Source organism: Ornithodoros turicata, chromosome 3 (assembly GCF_037126465.1).
Source record: "Ornithodoros turicata isolate Travis chromosome 3, ASM3712646v1, whole genome shotgun sequence".
NCBI classification, from domain to species: domain Eukaryota; kingdom Metazoa; phylum Arthropoda; class Arachnida; order Ixodida; family Argasidae; genus Ornithodoros; species Ornithodoros turicata.
This window is the reverse complement of record NC_088203.1, coordinates 89,161,453-89,182,627: the sequence shown is the minus strand read 5'-3', so window position 1 is coordinate 89,182,627 and position 21,175 is coordinate 89,161,453. Positions and strand designations below refer to the sequence as shown.

Genomic DNA, 21,175 nt, shown 5'->3' with positions numbered 1-21,175 from the left:
CTATTACGAAAATTAATTCATCAAAGAAACCAAAACAAGCCATGGGCGCAGCCATTTTTGTGACGTAGATGGGATAAACCTGCTCCATCTACGTAGATAGAGAATCGTGCGTCTGATTGGATGAAAGCTGAGGCTTTCTCTGACTTCCCTGGCGTCTTCTCCCGTTTGCGAGGAAATCCAGTTATGGCCGCCGGCTACGATGAGCGTTTCGTCCGAGGTAATCCCGAGAACTATTGAACGATGGAAACAACAACCGCGAACTCACCTCAACATCATTTTCAGCGTGAAATTGTGATTGTGTGCTCGAGAACTTCGCAGTTCAACCGTTCAGCTGCCATTCACGTCAACCCGTTTGCTGCTTTTACTACAAGTGCAGGAATGGGAGCGATTGAGCAACAACGTGAGACTTTGTGATCGTTTGAGCACACACCTGCAGAGGACTGGTCTTCAAAGAAAGAAGGCCGTATTTCTGCCCATGCACATCGTGCGATTGCCAGGCTTGTTACACGAGATACATATATTGTGCAGCATCATAGCGCGACTGCAATGAACGACGTAGGAATGTATCGTGACCACTCGAACTGCATTCGTTGAACCATTCGTCGGTTATATAAAAGTACTCATTAGAGTTGCCCCGCACAAAAACTGTTGGATGTAGTTTTGTAGTGTGTTGTTTATCTCGTAGAGCGCATCGCGGCATGTAGGTCGAGAGCCCTTATACGTATTTTTTGCATGTTTACTTGAGTGTGCGCATTGTTCTATACCACACAGGCCATATTTCATTCATAATAGTTTCGCAAATAAACACGTACGGGTCGATCTCATATTGCTTTTGAGTTAGGCATAGTGTCTTCAAATCAGGGTATGTGTACCCTGTTTGCTGGGCCCAACAGATGTTATTAAGGGTAGTGCAACATTTCCCACTTCTTGAACCATGCTAACATTGCCAGAATAAGGAACATTACACTGTGCTGTGTATTCCACACTCAGTTGTCTCGCGACGTAAACCCCCAATTATTATATTGGGTACTCCACATGTTCACCAAGTCAGCACTTCCCATATCCTATTTTTTTTAAACATGTGCTTAAAATTGCACAACTGCCACTCAAGTAACTTTGCCACCAAATTAGTCAGTGACAAAAGGTACATGTACTTTATCACAAATTTAATAACCTTAGTGGAAATGGTGGATGGTGTCCTCTGCCTGGTACGGTGCACTTCATAGCAAAATACACAATAGTCCAAATGTTTTCCTTGTCCACAAATGCCCTGTCAAAGCTGAAAGACTCTTATCAGAATGGGGAAGCGGGCTTGCTTGTCCAGAGAAACAAATATGAAACTGCAGTGCTCAACGTAAATAACTCCATGCTCAGCAACTAAGGCTGGTGATGCCGAAGACCTAATATTTCTAGGTTAAAAGGAACAAAAGAGAAAAGACCACTGTGGCATATTAATGTTGTTTCAAAAGTATAACACCACAAAATTTGTGAGAGGCAGTTGGTGTATTTAGTTATGTTGGTCGCCTCCTGCACCCATTTTTAATAAGATTCAAATGCGTTGCTACCAACCAGGACCTAAGCCTGACATATGATCTAATAATAATAATAGTATCTATCTATGACCTATATGGACCTTCACCACTAGTTTGGTCTAGGCTTCACACGTGGCTTCTAGTGAAATTCGAAGCTGCTCTGTAGAGCTGACAGGAGACTTGCAGAGTAGAGAATTTATTTATATTTTCCAAAGAACATGTAAAAAACAATGTGTTGTACCAACTGTATTCAAAGAAATACAAATATACTTTGTTTGAGCTATGTGCATATTAGCAGATTACGGGTGACCGATGACACACAATGGGCGTCAAGGGTGAGAACACAAGAATACTACCACTGCAAGCACTGTCCTGAAATTCTAAGTCACCATTTGTCAGAAAGCAATGACCACACACAGCCTAAGGATCATATTGAGCTCCTTCCATTATTCTTTTTATTGACAGCATGTTGGCTGCCATCCAGTCCATGAAAGTGACCCTTATCGTTGAAAGAACGGTTCAACAGCAAGCGAGCTGGTGATAGTGTCCATAATGGCGAGACCTGAAGAGGAGATACAAGAAGGGACATAAACACGCTATGTTGAGACATTGTGTATGTCCCTTCCTATCCCTCGTCTCAGGGTTTTTCGCTATGGACCTTCATGATGTTTCCTTCAGCAAACTTTACATATTTTTATGTAGAATTGTGAAGGTACAGCCAGGCGCTGTTAGCAAATCACACAGTACTTTTCTTGAATCAAGAATCCATGGAAGGTACACAGTCATCTTCAGCATTGCACACATATATGGGACATGTTAATCACTTCGGAATGTCACAGACATGTCATGGAGGCCGGCACATGATTAGTGGTGCTGAACACACAACTATTTGTCATAGTTTAGGCATAAAAAGCAGTTTTGTCACCTGCATGTTGAGGAAGATGTATCTCTACATGCTTTGCCATGACACAAATATATGAAGCAGCAAATGTACCCTCTACTTTATTATGGTTATTAGTCAACACTGCCAAGAATGTGGGAACACAGTCTTGTACCACCTACACTCTTCAAAATGACATTCACACACGACACATTGTAGGTCAACGAGACTCCAGAATGATGTCCTCTCCCTCCTCATTGGCTGAGAACATTTTTCTACTACTTTGCATAATGGGAAGTTAGTACAAGAAACGTACACATTCCTTTTTTGAGCAAATCAGTATTCAGCGCGTTACCATACTGTGGTAGGCCTGCAGTGCATTACGTGGTACAGCACACACTGTAAGAAATTTCACCGTAGAACATGTCCCCCATTCTAATGACAGTCTTCTCCAGTTTTTCAAACTGCCATTTCCCATAGTGCTTTATGGTATGACACAGTATTTCTAAATCTTTACTGTAGTTTACTGGTTGTAGCAGAAAAAAGACACCACTGTTTCCGATCACAGGACGCACGCCATAAGTGCTATACGGAAACAGTACATGCTGCTCTCTAGCAGTTGTTAGTGTTTGGACATCGTATGGTGCATGCAGGGTAAATTCCATGGTTAAAATATCCAAACGTGAACAACTGTTAGATTACATGATGTAGAATGCTCTACAGTACAGTAAAACCTCCAAAGTCGGACACCTCCCTACCTCGGACAACTCCCCATGATTTCATTGCACGGGCAGGCTCCCATTGAAACTACATGGGGACGAAATTCTCTATGTCGGACACCTCCCTATCTTGGAAGTAGGATAGGGTTTTCCCTGCAAAGTCGGACAAAACCCTGGCCAAATTACCTCAATGTCAGCCCATCTTTGCACCAAAAAGACCCAAAATGAGCCAGTAGCCTTGACTTTTGCCCCTTTTTTCCCCTATTCTGGTCTCAGCATTTTGTTGCTTTAGTTTTTCAAGTCCAAAAACAAGTGCTGTCAGTCTACATTGTAATTCTTTACGTGAGCACTTGTCTTCAGTTTGTCTAGAGCCTTTGAACGAGCACTGCACCAAAGCTATGAGAAGTAGGCTGACGCTTCAGAGACAAGTCCTTGCTGCTCGAAAAGCTCCGGATGTAATGCCATTGAGTAGAATCTGAACGGAATTGAATATAGTAAAATCAGTAATAATTATCAGTGAAGAGTGGGTAGAGGTACCACTACCAGGCACCACCACCAGGTACCACTAAGGACCTTAAATTGAAGAAGGGGGACATTTCTCACAGCTGTGATCTCTTCAATTTTTTGTTGCCGTCATATTCTGTAACTCGGACACCTCTATACGTAGGAGACGCTTCGGCTGCACTGCGGGTGTCCAACATAGGAAGGTTTCACTGTATTTATGTTCCGTGTCATGTGACCAAACAATATATGCTTTTGCTCATGCTGCACAGCAGAGGCGAATTGAGCTGCATGTGAGGATAATAACATGAAACCCGAGGCGTGGAGGAAAAGGCATGACCTTACGGTCTCTGTGTCAGTTGTTTCATGTTGTAGTTGCGTACCAGCTGGTCTGTACATGAGAATAAGTTTGATGCATTGTACACGCACCATACACATGAAGTATGTGGTGTGTTGTGATAGTAATGCCACTGCCAATTGAAGAATAATGCTCCAGGTGGATTGTTTCGGTACAATCTTGAACTATGCATACCAAGGGGTAGGGCATCTGCGTGACAGGTTTACCTAGAAGTAAGAATGTAAATGTTAGCTAAAGTCATTGAATAATTAACATTATCAATATACTGCTGCAGATCATACCAACAATAGCACACAAGATGTTCCGATATGCTATGCAGGAGTGTCTCTGTACTCACAATATTAGTACAGCAGCTACAGAAAGGCATAAAACTAGTTTTTGTATACATGATACCACTTGAATGCAACACAAGCTTCTGCTGCACCTGAGAAAAAGTATGTACTGTTGCACACATGGTGCTGTTTGAATGTCTCGAAAAACATAATTTATGACCGAAAGACATCAACTGGAAGATTTCGATTTACCTTAGTCAAAACTGAGAAAAAGTATGTGCTGTTGCACACATGAAACTGCTTGAACTGCCCTTGGGCGCTCTGGAAGAACACCTTATTTGTGACCAAAATACAACAGCTGAGCGAACATTGAATTTATACCTTACTCAAAATACACAAGATGTGCTGCCGTGCATGTGATACGATGATACTGCTTAAATGTACTCTGAAAGCGCTGGCACCTCAGGCATGGTTGCTCTAAGCCAGCGAGCAACAGCAAGGGTATACGAACACAAGAAGTCGAGCACAAGTGGTGGAATGCACTTGATTAATCAGAAAATGAAATGTCTCAGTACCAGGTGTCACTGTTCCGTCAACAAAAACAGATGAACTTCGAAGGGGCGTCTGGTTGGCACTGGTGACAGCCGTCAGATTGAAACCCAGACGGTGATAGTTGAGACGTGGAGTGCAAGCTTTTCGGTGGTGCCAGAATGCCTGCGAAGTCATTTAACAAATAAGGCAATTCCAAATCTGTACTGAGAATACACACGCTGGGGCGTAATCTCAAAGGATGAAGCAGTAACTGACAGATAGCGTATTTTTCTCTTCTACGTGATGCAATTTGCACCGCATGACTGACTTGTCTAACATTACGCGTCTTACCTTTATCTGCTGCCTAGTCCTGCCCCTGCAATCTCCTGCTGCAGATAAGGTTGGCACGGCATCCCGGACGAGACATCTTCGGCTTCTTGTGAAACAAGTTGCGCATTGCTTCCGTAACATTCGTATGAGCCAGATGAACAGATCACTGCTTTCGAAGGTGGCACCCAGTCGGAGTTGTAACCGATTGTTGCAGTCAATAGATTTCTCTTTCACCTTTCGGAAAATTGTGGTTTGAAACATTGGAACTGCATGCTGAAGTGTTCTTGCAGACGGGAGCAAAACGCTCACGCATTCTCGGCACGCAGCACAGAACACGAATCACACCAGGAAGTCTGTACTGGCCTAGCAAATGCTTTGCAGTCGAAGGAAGCAAAACTCACGTTCCTCGTGGGTTTAGTGAAGTCCAGAAATATACTGGCTCCCTAATAGCGAACTGTTTATCACTTCCCCAATGTGAATCTGCGCAGCAGACGGCTCGGCAGGAGAAACTGGCCGGCTTGGCGGAAGAAACCAAGCCAAAAGTCATACCAAGCCGGAGCGCGGGCAGACCACGAATGTGTCGTCGACACAGGGTTTGCGGGCCACAAGACGGGATGTCAGTGAAACTAAAAATTCACCTTTTCGGAAAACCGCGAGGAGTTTGGGATAACTGTTTTGCATACATAATCAGTGTTCCCTTATGAACACATCGTGTGAGTACCATTCCATTCTGTAACACTCGAAAATCGGCGTAGCTGAGCTTTAAGTTGAACTCGACTATAGATCAGTATAGGACCGCTCAGCAATATGATTCTGGCGTGTCTGAGCTTTCTACCTGTTTCACTTAAACTATTATCGTATTTATCCTAGAGGGGGTCAGCATCTCGGTTCCTCAAGCGTTTCGGAATCAGGTCTCGTGGGCATCTATGGGTGGTTAATGTGGTGGTCTGTGGGGTGGTGCCAGGCCCAATGTCCTAACTTCCAATCCCATCCAGTCCTATGTATAGATACTCATATACTTCCAATTTAGATAGTCATGCCGGTCATAGTCATGCATGCAGAGGACTCGCCTTCTCAAGGACTATCAAGAGACGGACTCGCACAAGAAGCCTGAATCAGCTACCGGTTATGAACGGGATTAAGAGTCAGGAAACGGATATGCAATGAACACGAGAGCTACGTATAATGTAAAACCCCGAGACTAGGGAACACGAAAGGACAGACACAACACGAACTATTCTCCGCTCTTTCCCAATTACGACAGGAAGATATAAAAAAATAGTATCAGAGGAACGATGCACTTCAAATGTCTCCCAGCCATTCTCTAGCTACTACAGGGACTATCGCATCCGTCGCGGTCGATTCTGAAACTATAGTGCCATTTTACTTCTCGTTCACCACCGACGATGACTCCGAAAATCCGACACGAATTAGTTCTGCGCAACTTGATGTAATGCATGGCAAGAGCAGACGACGGATGTTGAGAGCATTCCATAATTCCCTATAAGAAACGTCACTTGGACAAGGTCAATCAGTGAGCGCCATTTGACGCGGACAAGGCCAATCAGGGGGCGGCAGAGACACCTTGGCGTCCGAACGCCGAACGGATACCGGACGCCCCGCTCGAAATAAAACTCCTTAGAATATCCCTGAGGAGGGATCTGAGCACTAGACTGACTGGATGGCTGCTAATGATTTCTATGCACCACGTGCAATACACTCTGTTTCTGCTGCACGGCGCGAGGTGGGGGTATGTAGGGGGAAGGTGCGGTCAGCGTGCTCTGGAGTGATGGCTCGGTGCACCCAGGGGAAGGAGAAGAGGGGAAAGTCAAAGAGGGAGGGGAGAGTTGCAAGCAACCCGAATTAGTGCCGCCACGAAATAACCCGTCCTTGAGCCTCGTAATATAAAATTCTTCAGCACGGCGACAACGCAGTCGTTATTTGCTCTCTTCGCTTGCGCCGCCATAAGTTTACCCGTGTGCACAACAGCGCCAAAACACTAGAGACAAAGGAAGCCGTCTGATTAATGATTCGGTCACCTGCTTTTGGTTCGTCACAGGCGTCTTTAGCTGTGTGTGTACTAGCCTGTTTCAGAGTCGGGTAGAGCAGTTGAAGGCGGCACAGTTGACGAGTCGAAATACAAGGACGGGACGGGTTTTCCCCAATACAAAGCCGAAAAACAGTCGAAGTTGACTTGACACTAACGTGACACAGTTGGAGTTTGTCTGTGCGCTGAGAACGTGCATGCGCTTTAACCTAAAACCTGGAACGGAGAGCGAAACACTGAAACACATGGTCGCGCATATCTGTGTCCCTGCGTGAAAGTGAGGTACCACACATACTCTTTTCGACTCCGCAGTGGCTCAGTAAAGAGGGAGCAGAAATGTCATAAAGGTTGACGTCGTGATGCATGCATTCTGCGAAACCCCAATTTTATCCTCGCACACGTATTTACAACTCCAAATAGCCGAGACTCTTTGTCACCAGTTCTTGGCTTCTGCAATGATGCAGTATTTTCCACGGCGGGAGTTGCGTAACTGTAGTGAGACGATGCTTGGGTACAGCGACCCCCGTCTCTCTGAAGGGACCTGCATATTTATAGCTCGTGCCGTGACAGGAAATTATTGGCTGGTGGCGGCTTTCAAAGGTTCCTACAAGTTGGCCTGGTCCCCACAAAGTACACGAGGGATACGCATTCTTCCGCATCACTATTAGCACGGCCCCTGTTCCTAGATTGCTTGGGGGCGCATTGCAAGACAGGGATGCCGTCGAGAGCACATGGGTACGTCCTTCTCAACAAGGTAACCCACGTTTCGATCACTGTCAAGACAATGCCACGGTGCTCAACGGGGAGAAGCAGGCCGAGTTCTTTTTCTTTTCTTTTTTTGTCCTCACGATAATGCTTCACGCTAAGGACGGGAGTTCGCCACTAGCTAACACGCTTAAGCTTGAACACTGCAAGGAAGTTACCGTTATCACTCGCTTGAGGAGTGATGTTGGGCAGGCGAGCCGTATGCCTGGTCAGACTTCCAGCACGTTGCTCAAGGGAGAGGGAAGTGGTAGGGATGGGAAGGGGAAACCCGTTAACCTATTTGCTAGGCGTGAGCCTTTCGGTAACCGTTAACGCAGATGCAAAGTGTAAAAAGTGCTCCCATTTTCGATATGGTTCAGAGTGGTGGTTGTCTAGGAGAGTGTCACTCGGTGAAGTTTCGTGTTGGGGTGTGTTGTATCACACACAAGACGAGAGGAGCTCTGTTGCTTAGCAGTCACACAGTTTAAAGAAAAGTACAATAGGAAAAAAAAAAGAGGAAATTCCTCCCACTCTTACAAATGATGCTTCCCACAGCTGATCTTTATACTGAGGGGCTCCATTGAAGTGAGAGGCAGGCACTATCAGCTTCTGTGTCTAGCTCATCTATGTAAGTTACCACAAATTGTAAAGAGGTTAGAATTGCACTTACAGGCTCTGAAAGTAATTAAATTGCAGGAAGATCTACCGACATCAAAATGTAATTCAGATACAGCTGCTCGTCAAGTGCAATTAAGTTACCCTTGAGTTACTTTAGGTCGTTCGTGTTTTAAGAGACGACACGTTACAAAACACACACACACAAAAAAAAGAAAAAAAAAACACCACCAAGAACAACAACTAGAAGGATAGTTTCTCATCAGCTCATAACAGGTTACATGACATACCTACATGTAAATGTGAACAATGAAACTTATATGTGAAAAACAGAATACCTTAACGGAACTCGGAACAGAACGCACATCTAACACGGATGATAATTTGTAATTCTATGGCGCTAGGGAAATTACTCAAACTGAAGGTATTACATACAGCCCATCAGAAATTCAATTTATGAAAACACGAGTTAAAAGTGTACGTCATCGACTGAGTGACATGAGTATCCGCAATCGCAGTTTACGCCTTGTTTGAGTATATGTTTTAAATCAATCCTAAAATGCAAGCGAAAGCTGCAGCTTCAAGAAAAATGGAAACACGAACGCGGTAGAAAATGCAGAGCATCTGACAAAGTACAGGTTTCAAAGAAGGGAAATGAGATACAGTACATATGTACGAATGCCGTGAAAACAATAATGCGTGGATGGAAAATGTTTTTGTGTGTGTTTTGCGTTCGAAAACACAATTTTCTGAACTTGGTTTCGATCATTATTCTACTAATCAATCAATTTAAATTGTGACAATCAGGCTGCAGTAAGGTTGATCGGAAACCCTGTACAACATCAGCGCTTAAGCATATTAACCTGAAGTGCTTGTACTTACAGAACGAGGTAGAAAATGGAAATTTTCTGTTCGAGTACTTACCAACACAGGAAACGATTGCAGATGGTCTAACCAAGCCAGTTCCAAGAAATAATAACTTTGATTGTGCTAAAGGGTGTGGTTTAACATTACAGCAACGGTTGTTTGAAGCGGCTGAGAGTGCGTTGTTTTTGTCTTTTTTACCCATAAAAAACACCCTTTCTGTTATAGACGCTCTCTTTAGGAGCTCTCTTTACTTCGTTTTTTAAAAATTATTTTGGCTGCTACGTGCACCATGCCACATGCGACATGTTGCCACACTATAGGCAGACAAACTTTACGTGTAACATTACGGCACCATTATTATTATCATTGTATTATTTTGACTTCTCACGAGCGATAAAGTTGACAGCCTGGCGGAGCGTGTGGGCTCATTCCTGGCCATCACGGATCATGGATTCGATGTTGACGTTGATGAAGAAAAAATAATAGGGAGAGATTGAATGCGCCACACGACAAATTTGGCTACTCTCATAAACAGCCCCCCCCCCCCAAGGGGAAAAATATAAAAGAGACCCCCCCCCCCCCCGCTTTCGCGCTAACTATCGGCAAAAGGCCAAATCTCGACGTTACATGTCATCCCCCTTGCTTTGAACGGCCGTAGTAGAGCCGGCTATGAGCATATAGCGCGGAAGAAACACCAAAGTGTATCCGGTAACGAGATTGATGCCCCTTGCATTTGCTACAGCTTTCACCAATGTATATGTACAACAGAAAGCACGAACCTTATTCCGTGCATTGTTTCAACCTCAGCTTGATCCGGCATTTGTATAATACGGTAAACTTGTGTAACTCTATTCATGTTCTAACTGGTAGACCTATCTTCCTCGTTTATTTTACTTGGTTTCCTACTTAGCAATATGTACTCGAATATTGGGCAATCCTGGGTCACACATTAAGACGCTGGGTATGTTTATCTGGCATGCAATCAAACAAAGTGAAGATTCCTGTGAGATGTATATCTGTGTGTCTAGATCGATTACGACCTTCTCGTTACCTTCTTCCTTTCCGTTTTTCGCCAAGTACCCACCCTACACATTTCTTACGAAGCTGCCGGCAAAACGCACGCCAGTTTAAGAGGGCCTAAGATCGCCTCCTCTTTACCGAGAACTGGGGTAAACGATGCATGCACAACTCGTTTCGTGCAGCACCTAACTGCAACAAGATTCGTCAAGGCAATGTTTTTTTTAACCCCTGGACGGCAATACTGACACTTTATCTAAATGTCATGCAAATTTCGTTTTACCACTGCCTTTTGAGTCAACACGCGCGCGCAGATTCCAAGTGGTGGCCTCCGCACTCGTCGGCCTTGGAGGAATTTGTTCTGCCTGCATGCCAGGACGAACGCAGACACTGGAGCGGATTTAAATTTTTTCTTTTTTAGAAGTGGAGACTCAAAAAGAGAGAGTGGATGCATTGGTAGAGGTAGACGGGTTTTGTTGCGCTGCACCTTGAATGCATGTGTGCTAAGACTCGTCATAAAGATTAGAGGATATACACAATGGCTTATTGTTGCTACTAACATAGGTAAAAAGTTAAAGGAAGAGCAACGCGTTTATCCGACAAAAGGAAAAGAAAATGTTGCGAAACTCTAACTTCCAAGGTTCTGAAGATGAAACGTGCGACAGGACCTTAGGTAACCAGAGAACTCACTCTCATGCACTGTCATCCATCAGGATCAAGTGCCACCCCCCCCCCCCTACATGAGGGATAACAATATACTATATCGTTATCCCTGAGGGGTGGGCAGTAACAGTCGAACCGGCCTCGGTGGCTCAGTCGGTAGCGTGTTCGCCTTCTGATCCCGATCGCGGGTTCGAACCTGACCAAGGACGCCAGCAACTTGGTGGCGCGGTAGAAGTTGCTTAGACACGCCGTCTTCCGCGAGGGACGGGGGGTGCGGGGGGGTAAATACGGGGTGCCGTGTGGTGAGCTTTTATCGCACGTTAAAGAACTCTCAGGTGGGCAAACGCAATCCACGGACCGACCGCTGTGGCGTCGCTCATGATCTCAGTTGTCTCACGACGTAAACACCCAATTATTAAAGTAATACTCGAATTTTGTATTATATAATGCTAATACGTAATACTCCCTAGAAATTGGTATAGGAATACTAATACATAATACTTTGATTCGGAGGTATTATAATACATAGTACTAATATACTTTGATAGATAACTTGGGGAGGAAGGACTGAAAAGAAAAGCAGAAATATATACGTACAATTTGTGGATTACTTATCCAGACAGTCATTCTTCACTCACGCTTTATTTCGGGTGCTTACATTTTTAGCATGCTCTCAAAGGGGCACCGCGACTAGTCAGAGGGAGTTGTGGTCGCTTGATCGACAGCGACACCTGTTGCGATTTCATGCGTAACGGCCCGGTACTGACGCCGTATTTGCGTGTCGGGTTTTGGTGCATACGGTTGCGCGTGCCAACGGTCTTCCGAATTTTGTATGCCGGTTTTGGCCCTATTAACCCGTGAGAACACTTCTGTGGGAGTAGTGTGAAGAAAGGGTATTTCCTCCGCAGTGCAAAACACGTAAAATGTCTCCGGAGAGAAGCTTTCGCAGGTGGAACATGAAAGATAACTGCGTAGCTAGCTATTTGAAGTTAAGTTCTCATTTGACTGAAGGAGATCGAAGACTTCCAGTACCTGAGGATCGCACTCAGTAATTAATATATTTCTTTTGTTTTCTGTTCTGTTCACTCGACGGCGCAACGTGATGGTGAGTCAACTGGTTGAAGAAAAGGCAACAGCAATGGGATTAGCAGGGCCCACCCACTCTGATTACCGGTCATAGCAACAGGAGTGCCCCAGCTTGGGGCATCCTATTCACCCGTATGTTGCTCTTTGAGGATAAGCCTTTGTTTTATTTGTTCCCAGACAGAAATATCCCCCCCCCCACACACACACACCTGCATTATCGAAGGGAGTCCAAAAGCTGCAAAATTTGTGTCCGAGTAAAAGCGATAAATACTGTTGTCCGGCATACAGAAACTTTAATTTTAGTCCATCATATTAATTCATGGTGTACTTTGTAATTGTTTCATGTAAGCTGCTGTGCTATAAGTCCGCATTCAGACACTCAGTCGTGCACGGGACTAACATCCCTTTCCTCATCACAATCACCATCATCAGGTGGTCACCGACAAAGGTCCTGACTGCATAACACGAGTGCGAAGTTAGAAACAACGCGTTCAACAGGAGTCTGAAGGCTATATCCATTGTCGACGACGTCATACCAAATCGGGAATCACAACAAAGCAGATGACAAGGCGATATCAAAAGTCCGCGTTTCAGTGTAGTGCAACAATAATGAGAAGACGGTTAGGAGCAACTTTTATTTATAACGTTAAAACAAGACTTTCGTGCAGAGCCTGCACTTCATCAGGTGCAGGCTCTGCACGAAAGTCTTGTTTTCACGTTTTAAATAAAATTTGCTCCTAACCGTCTTCTCACATATTCGGGAAGGAAGAATTAGCTTTCTTCTTGCTTCGCTCTGCATGCGGGTAGTTTCAAATGAATCGCTGGTTTTGAATGGCGAAATTGGCACAATTCGACTTCACGCTGCTGGCTGGTACAAAGCGTTTACGCCGCGTTTGGCCTCGAGGGGACGCTGGCATCGAAAGAAAACTCTAGTGCACGGTGCCTATAGTACACGGCCTTTCTGAATTTGATGAGATAGCGCTGATCAATTCAATCACAGTGAACAGCTTGCTCTTAGTGTGGCAGAGTTTTGATTTCGTTCAGTCTGGACGATAAAGTGTGGGCCGTCCAAAAGTGTGTGACTGTCGTAGTGCAACTGCGTAGAGAGGTGACTGGATTGGACGTACCGTTTCATACGACAACGGCCTTGCATGGGATGACTCATCCTTGTAAACGCTGAACTGGAAGGAATGCGGGGAAGCCTCCAGTAACCTCTGGCCCCATGGTCACTCCCTTTGGGATAATTTGGGGCAGGGGAATAATAGGGGCCTTCTTCCTGTCCGAATGCTTGTGATACACCAAAAATTACTGATGAAGTGCACCGGTCACACTCAGCAGGTCGGACTTACGACCTCTGCGAAAGTATTACACCTTCAAAAGTATTATAACACACGTAGGTTTCTTCGTTTTCGGGTTTTATGATTTTTCAAATTCCGGAGGGAAAAATCGGGTGCTATTTACACACGAGAATTCGGGGAGAAATAGGGCGCTATGATCTCTGTTTGACATGTTGCCGGGGAGTTTTCGGGTGAAACGAAAGGCATGTGAAACAAGCCACTGCTGTAACACTGGGACCAGAAACAATAATCTTTATATTTCCGCTCGGAACTGGGATAATGAATGACCGCGGTATTCAAACACTTGCCCCAGCTCCACAAAAGCTTGCCTTTGACTCCTGCAGGAGGGGATCATAAACGGAGGACAAATAGATTGTCACAAATAGCTCTCTTTGCTAATAGTATTATTCAATTTTCTACCTTTAGAAAAGTTCAAGAATTCGGGTAAACCTCGATATCTACCCGCAATCCTTGCAGTCCTTTAACTTGTGCTTCTCGGTGTTCTTCTCGGTTCACCGAGAAGAACAAGTTAAAGGACTGCAACGATTGCGGGTAAATATCGGATTTTACCCGAATTCTTGAAAATTTGTTCGGGGGGGGGGCTATCGTGAAAAATTTGGTTTAATCTGAAAACGAAGAACCCTGCAACACACGTAATACCTCGATTTTGTGTGGCTCGAGACTAACATCTCAATTTTTTTCTTCTGAAAATCAATCAATCAATCGATTTTGTGTAGTAGAATACAGATACAAATACATTTCGAAAATGGTTATTATAATACATAATAGAAATACTCAAATGGTTTACAGTAAGATAGTATTGCAATATAAAGTTTTTCTATTACTGTCCACCCCTGCAATACAGGATCTCATTCCAATACATGCCTTTGTACATTTACTTTGTATGTTGTATATTGCTACGCGTACTGTACATGTAGGTTTGTATATGGATTCTACGGTCTGCTCCAGATGAGTACGATGTACAGATGGTACACCTGTTAGAATGTGCTGCAGCCTATTACTGCGCCATTTCTGCAATTGTTAATAGTGCACAATTTTACGAGGGAATGAGTGGGAATTCATCATCATTTTGTCTCATTTAACCTGTTTGTGTTGTTCACTGGAGCATCTCTTCTCCTACAGATCAGCCAGTAATGGTGAACATCTCCGTAGCCGTCGTCAATATCCGCACAATTGACGAAGGTAAACAGGTAAGATTTGCCTGTATCATTTTCACAGTTTTACCATATTATGCGGTTCATGATCCATCGGGACTCCGTCAACCTTCCGCTTTTTAACGACGCGGATGAACATGTTTACCGCCTATGATGCGTTAAAGCAACAAAGTGAAGGAGCGCTCGTATATGCTCTGCTAGCGAAATATAATAAACCGGAGGAGGAGGAGGAGGTAAAGGAGGAGGAGGAGTGTCGTTGGGAGGAACCCGAGAGGTCTGCCTGCCTAATTAGGCGGCATGTTTCTCGGGAAGGGAAAGGTGGTGGAGAGGAGGAGAGGAAAGGGTGAAGTGGAAGACCGAGCGGAATCCGCTCGGGGGGAGGATAGCTGCGTCCATGGGCCGACTTCAGGGGAACTGTGCCGGCATACGCCTATTACACATCTGAGGGAAACCCAGGAAAAACCCCAGACGGCACTCTGGACGGCATTCGAACCGCGGACCTCCCAGTCTCCAAGCGCACGCGTTACCGCTGCGCCACCGGAGCTGGTCTATAATAAACCGCAAGGAATATAGCACGCATTTCCGAGGCAACGGCAATCCGAGGAGAATGGCACACAGTTATGCGTCATCTTCATGCTGCTCTGCGAAACAATGGGAACCGGAAGTGTGCAGAACAGAAACCACCCGCCATTGCTTGCTCCGGTATCTCCGCTATCCGGTATCCCGTGTTTCTGTAATAATAAAAAACGTGCGACAGCACACAAGCAAGTGATGTACTTGGAAATATTCATCGCTTATTTATTTAACATATATACGTACGATGCGCACCTAGTATGCCGAATTGAAGATAACAAGCAAATAATTTTGGGAAACAAGCAAGTCAAGTTTAGCGGAATGAAGCAGCTGTAGCAGCACTAGTGCCATCGGATGATGGCAGCTCAGTGCTCAGTTTGAACGTGAGCGCGCTGAGCGCGATTAAACCAGTTGTTCTCCACCAGTCACGGGGTACGGTTGTCAGTCCTTTCCTACGCCACACAGCCGACGCAAGGGAACGCCTTCTGTGACCAACGCATCGCGGCTCCCTTGTGGTAACGCTTCCTCGAACATGTCCCGACACCCTGCTAATTTCGGAATATTTTTCGCAACATCTGGTTCATCTAAAAAAAATCCTTCAAATTGTTTCGAAAATCCATAATCGTGGGAGATAAATTTTGGAGGTTGGTTGGTTCACTGAAACATCATTCCGTAGAAAGAGGCAACATTTTCTTTGACAGAATGGCGTAAATGCAGGCTAGCTGGTGGATAAATTCCATGATAGGCAAGCCTGAGCGATGAGCAAGACATGTAAACAAACACAAACACGAAGGCTCAAAACCACGCAGTACTTACTTCTGTACACAATACACGCAACAACGCAATACTTGTGTTGTCCTCTTCGTATTTTGTGTTCCTCCAACTCAATGAAACGTCCCCTCCAACTCACGCCCCCCTTTTTTTTCTTTATCACATCACATCACGTCACATCAAGGAAATGTTCCCTCTTTCTACAGTACACTAGCTCCTAGCCATTTTTTCATTGACACTAGCTCGTTTGCACCATTCTAATGTGCTCATCGTTTCGTTTTTAAGTAGCAGAACGAGGCATTCGAGAGAAAAATCAGAAACATGAGCGGAAGAAAGAGCAGAAGATGAAATTCCGCATAGAAAGAAGGTTTAAAGAATTTGCAAGAATGTCTGTAAGATATTGAATTTAAGAACCTCTTCTACTACAAAGCTACAGAAAGGCAAATACACAACTGAGGTTAACTGTCACGAGGAAACGAACGTCACGAGATTACGTTAGCAGTTCTTTGCAAGAGGAAGTTATAGAGTTATAAAGGCCATCTGAAATACAGCCATAATAGTAAGGAATAAAAGTACAGCTGCAAAACGATAGAGGGCCTTGAAAATGATACTGATAATTCGTGACTTTACGACAACGGACAACTATAGACGTCATCGATTGCGTGGCGCCGTAGCGCAAAGTATGCTGGTGGGCACCTACCAGCCTGGTGATGGTGGTGGTGCAAGGGCTCGCCGTTGTCGGCTTCACAGAGGTGGGCAACGTCACGACTGACGCCCTGGGGAAAAGTGCGTTCTGGGCCGGCTTCTAAGGCTAACAAGTGTGCCGACATACCTTTGAAAGCGTCTGAGAAAAACCCAGGAAACACCCACAGCCGGCACCAGGTTTCGAACCCGGGTACCTCCCAGTGTCCACGTGACAACGCCAGCACGCTAACCACTGAGCCACCTGAGCTGGTCCGTATCAGCCTTATCAGCCTTACTAGCCTATCAGCCGACGCGTCCCCTCCCCCCCCCCTCCTTTCTTGCCTGCCACAGCAAAATATAACCTCAAACCGATCTTCTTGTGAGGACACATGTTTGTAGAGACAGGGTTGTCTATAGAGGGCCCGCTGTCTACAAACATGTGACATCACGAGAAGACCGGTTTGAGGTTATATTTTGCTCTGGTGGGCAAGAAGCGCAAAAACGCGTCAGCTTATAGGCTGATAAAGCTGATAGTGTCCACCAGCAAGCTTTGCGCGGCGGCGTTACGTAATCAGTGACAAAGAGGCTTAGGTCGTCTATAAATATCGAATCGGTCTTCTAGTGACGTCACATGTTTGTAAACATAGGATAGTCTGTTCACCCTTTCACTGTTTACAAACAGAAGGCACAACCGGAAGTTGTCTAGGGTTCCCAGCGTCATCGGCTGCACGTGGCGCCATGCCCTGTCACTCAGTTGAGTTAAACCCTTTCAGTATTTGTAAACAGTGAAACGGTTCCACTGAAATGAGTGACATGGTGTCACATGTAGCCGCTGACGCTGGGAACCCTAGACAACTTCCAGTTGCGCCTTCCGTTTGCAAGCAGTGGGGGGCTGCTACAGAGGTCGGTATGCGGATTATGGTCGGTCTGCGGAGTTCGCACTGTGAAGAAAGTGTAAGCAAGGTATCCGGACCGTTCCTTTTTTGTTTTTATTTTTTATCCTTCACTGACATTTAAATAAAAAGCTATGGGAGCAGCAAGCATGTCGTTTTTGCAATTGAGTTACGCGGCCAGGCAGACATCCTCTAATCACCTAAAAGTAGTTAAATAACACATTAAACTTAATAAAATGATTACTCAAACGCACTAATCCATGACTCATTAATTTAAACTTACTAAAATTCATTAGTTAACTTTTAATTAGGGAATTTCCCGCAAAATCGAAAGAATACAAACAATCATCGTTCAAAGCTATTCAATTTTTAGATAATCCTGAAACGCGCATGTGCGTTGAAATATCCATCGCCCGAAATTCATAAGAGCTCATTAATGAATTTTTTGGGACTTAGTCATATTGTGATTACATACCGCAGAGGATGTCCGTCTGGCCGTAAAACTCAACTGCAAAAACGACATCTATGCTGCTGCCATTAGTTTTTTAAATAAAAATTCTATAAAGGATTTTAAAAAATGCCCCGTAGAAGAAAAGAAAGTTTTCTCAAGTGTTGAAAGCGGCCACAAGTGCTCAGTTATAGACTGGTATACGAAATATTCCCCACGGTGGTGGGTGGTGATGGTGAAAGGGCTCGCCGTTGTCGGCTTCACCGAGGTGGGCAACGTCACGACTGACGCCCTCGGGGAATGTGCGTCCTGGGCCGACTTCTAAGGGAACTGCGCCGACATATGCCGAAATATTCCCCGCACTTTTCTTTTAGCACTCATTTAACCAATCACAAAAAGCGGAGCGCTCAACGACTGATGTGCGCGTTCATCTTTTTTTTTTTTTTTTTTTTCAGTTCTACGAGATGGACATTTTCTTCCACCAGTACTGGACTGACAAAAGGCTCAAGGGCAGCAAGGAAACCATTGTACTGGATAACAAGTGGCGGGACCATCTTTGGACTCCTGAGACTTATTTCAAGAACTCTGTCGATGGAAAACTAGACAGCATCATTTTCCCCTACATGTACATGACGCTGGACGAACACGGAAACCTATTCTTTGCAGCCAGGTACTTGGTTTACTTGATCATACGTGGTCAGCATAAACGTTTACGAGCTCTGTACGTATTCTGGTGACGCATTCGTTCAGTGCTTCCACACGTCAAGCGTCCTAGAACAGCTGGTCTCACCAGTGCGACCTACGTTTCCATTTTTTTCTTTCTATTTCTATTCTATTCTATTCTGGTGACGCAGGTCACATGTGCGACACGATCACGATAACCGAAAAATCACACGTGACGCATATTATCGAGTTCAGTGTAAACTTTTTCGCTTGATCTACAGCGGTATTTATCAGACAACATTTCACTAGGCAACAGTGCAGCTGTGTTTGCGCCTCGCAGCAATTGGCAACATTTCTTAGCCAGGTACAATTTCTATACTAAAACCGACTTTAAGTAGATTTTCTGAACATGTACATTTCCAACGTGAGCGAACTGTTGTCGGCGTTTTTCGGTTAGTACCGAAAATCAAAAATCCTATAGCAACGATTTGCTCTCTGCGCTCACAATTCACGCTGAATGCCCCGTGTGGTCGCCGATTTGGCCCACGCACTTGCAAGTGATGTGCAGTGGGCGATGTCGCCTGCACCAATATCGCCCAGAGAGCAGAACTGAAAAAGCGCAGTCAGGAGTGTTCGATTGCATCTCCATCAACCGAACAGGCGCTGCTCGTGTTGGGTTGATCTAAAGATGTGATATCTATTCTTCGAGGCAGGATTGGCTCCTATTTCACGTGGGCTATGGAATAGCGTCTTAATGCTAATGTCGTCTTATGTCAAATGGGCTATGGAATAGCATGCAGCCGTTCGTTTGGCTCCCAAAGATATGTTTGCAGTGTTTTCACATAGAGGTTGTACATATATCTAGTGTAATAAACAGCTGCCTCACAACTGTTGAACGACGCACCATACACTACATGCACTCGCTCGGCACTACAAAACCGCTTCAACCATTGGTTATTCCTTATTTCTAAACCGTGCACTCTTCACAAACGACACGTAATGGCACAATGGCCTTATGTTAGCTGCACTGGTCACCTTGCATCCACCAGACATTACAAAGTCTGCACATTGATATGTGCGTGGTAGTTGTGACGTAACGGAGAGATTGTGTTCGATGGAGCGATACGCGTCCATAATGTAAAACAGAAAAGGAAAAAGAAAGAAAAATTACAGGACGGTTAGGACTCGTGTAATGCGAGATGCAGCGTCAGCTGTGCGTGTGGTGAAATGAGGCCGGATGAAAGTGTATATAGACAAATTTATTTAAGCTATATGCATGAGTCATGTCTAGTTGTGGTACGTACTGCGGGATCTTGCCGCTGACGACGCTTCGCTGCTGCCTCGGCAGCTCGTACTGCAGGATCTTGCCGCTGACGATGCTGCGCTTCAGCCTCGGCAGCTCGTACTGCGGGATCTTGACACCGTTCACGCTTCGCTGCTGCCCCGGCGGCACGAACTGTTTCATCGTCACGCCGACGCTTATTCCTATGGCTTGCACGGCGGGATCTTGTCGATGGGCATGGCTAGCACCAGCCTGCTTTCCACGAACCTCTGACTTCTGCCGTGCAAGGCGTTTGCACTCCCTATCTCTCTCTCTCGGCGCTTGGCCTGCGCGGCGGCCACTTGTTCGGATGTTTTCACAGTCTTGGGGCGACCCATTCTAGTGGTGGCAGGAGCCCCGCACACAGGGTTTGAAAGAGCTTGAATGGGTTCTCGCGTTTTCAGGCTCTTAATTATCGTGTACGCTTTCGGCTATATACTCAAAATCTGGAGATACCACGGACAGCGGTTGTAAACCGGTGAGGTTTTTCTCCTTACCCTCCACATGTCGCCGCCGGCCGACGCGATCCCGTTAAAGTATCCACTATATACAGCTCACGCTGTAAAAAAACATTACAAGAGCTTCCATACGTCGTAATTCCAAGAAAACCTAACTTCAAGGTTAGCCCCAGAAGGTCAGCCCCAGAAGAAGAACAGTCTCTGTTTGAAATATCGGCGGCTTCTGTCCTGAGGCAACTCCCTTCCTACATCTCTACCGGTTCGCTGGATTTCTACCCATCTAACTTCAAGGTTGTTTATGGCCAACACTTTGCGTATAGAACGTGTCCAGCCATATGTGTAACACTCGGAACTTAGCCGAGTTCGGCTCCGGGCGTTGTTCATCCCCATTTCCAGTTAACCTATGTACTTTACTTTCTCATTTGCAGGCTGTCACTGAAATTAACCTGCAGCATGGATCTGACGCGGTACCCACATGATGAGCAGGAATGCGACATACAGATTATGAGCTGTAAGTTCGAATTTTACTTAGTCTGTTTTCCATAAGTACATCAAGATTTTTAAAAAAATGTATTTCACCTATACCAGTGGCTCTCAACCTTTTTTTTGCTTCGTTCACCCCTTTTGTCGTGTCGTTCGTCAAAATGTTCTCCCCCTTCCCCATTATTAGCTACAGTATTGTTTGCGGCC

The 21,175-nt window shown here is 45.2% G+C and overlaps 1 protein-coding gene and 1 long non-coding RNA gene across 6 annotated transcripts in view; one reads left to right on the top strand and one right to left on the bottom strand.

The window, feature by feature from the left end:
- LOC135388782 (glycine receptor subunit alpha-2-like) overlaps positions 1-21,175 on the top strand; it is a 90,928-nt gene that overhangs the window by 59,477 nt on the left and 10,276 nt on the right. For all 5 annotated transcript variants that reach the window (XM_064618576.1, XM_064618579.1, XM_064618577.1 and 2 more), the window contains 3 exons: positions 14,643-14,710; positions 18,499-18,713; positions 20,914-20,996. In XM_064618576.1, coding sequence (XP_064474646.1) covers positions 14,643-14,710; positions 18,499-18,713; positions 20,914-20,996 — 366 coding nt within the window. The remainder of the gene's footprint in view (positions 1-14,642; positions 14,711-18,498; positions 18,714-20,913; positions 20,997-21,175) is intronic.
- LOC135388780 (uncharacterized) lies at positions 3,904-5,867 on the bottom strand. The gene is made up of 3 exons (XR_010421512.1): positions 5,145-5,867; positions 4,838-4,976; positions 3,904-4,196 (listed from the first exon to the last, which is right to left on the bottom strand). It is a non-coding gene; the product is annotated as an uncharacterized LOC135388780 (long non-coding RNA).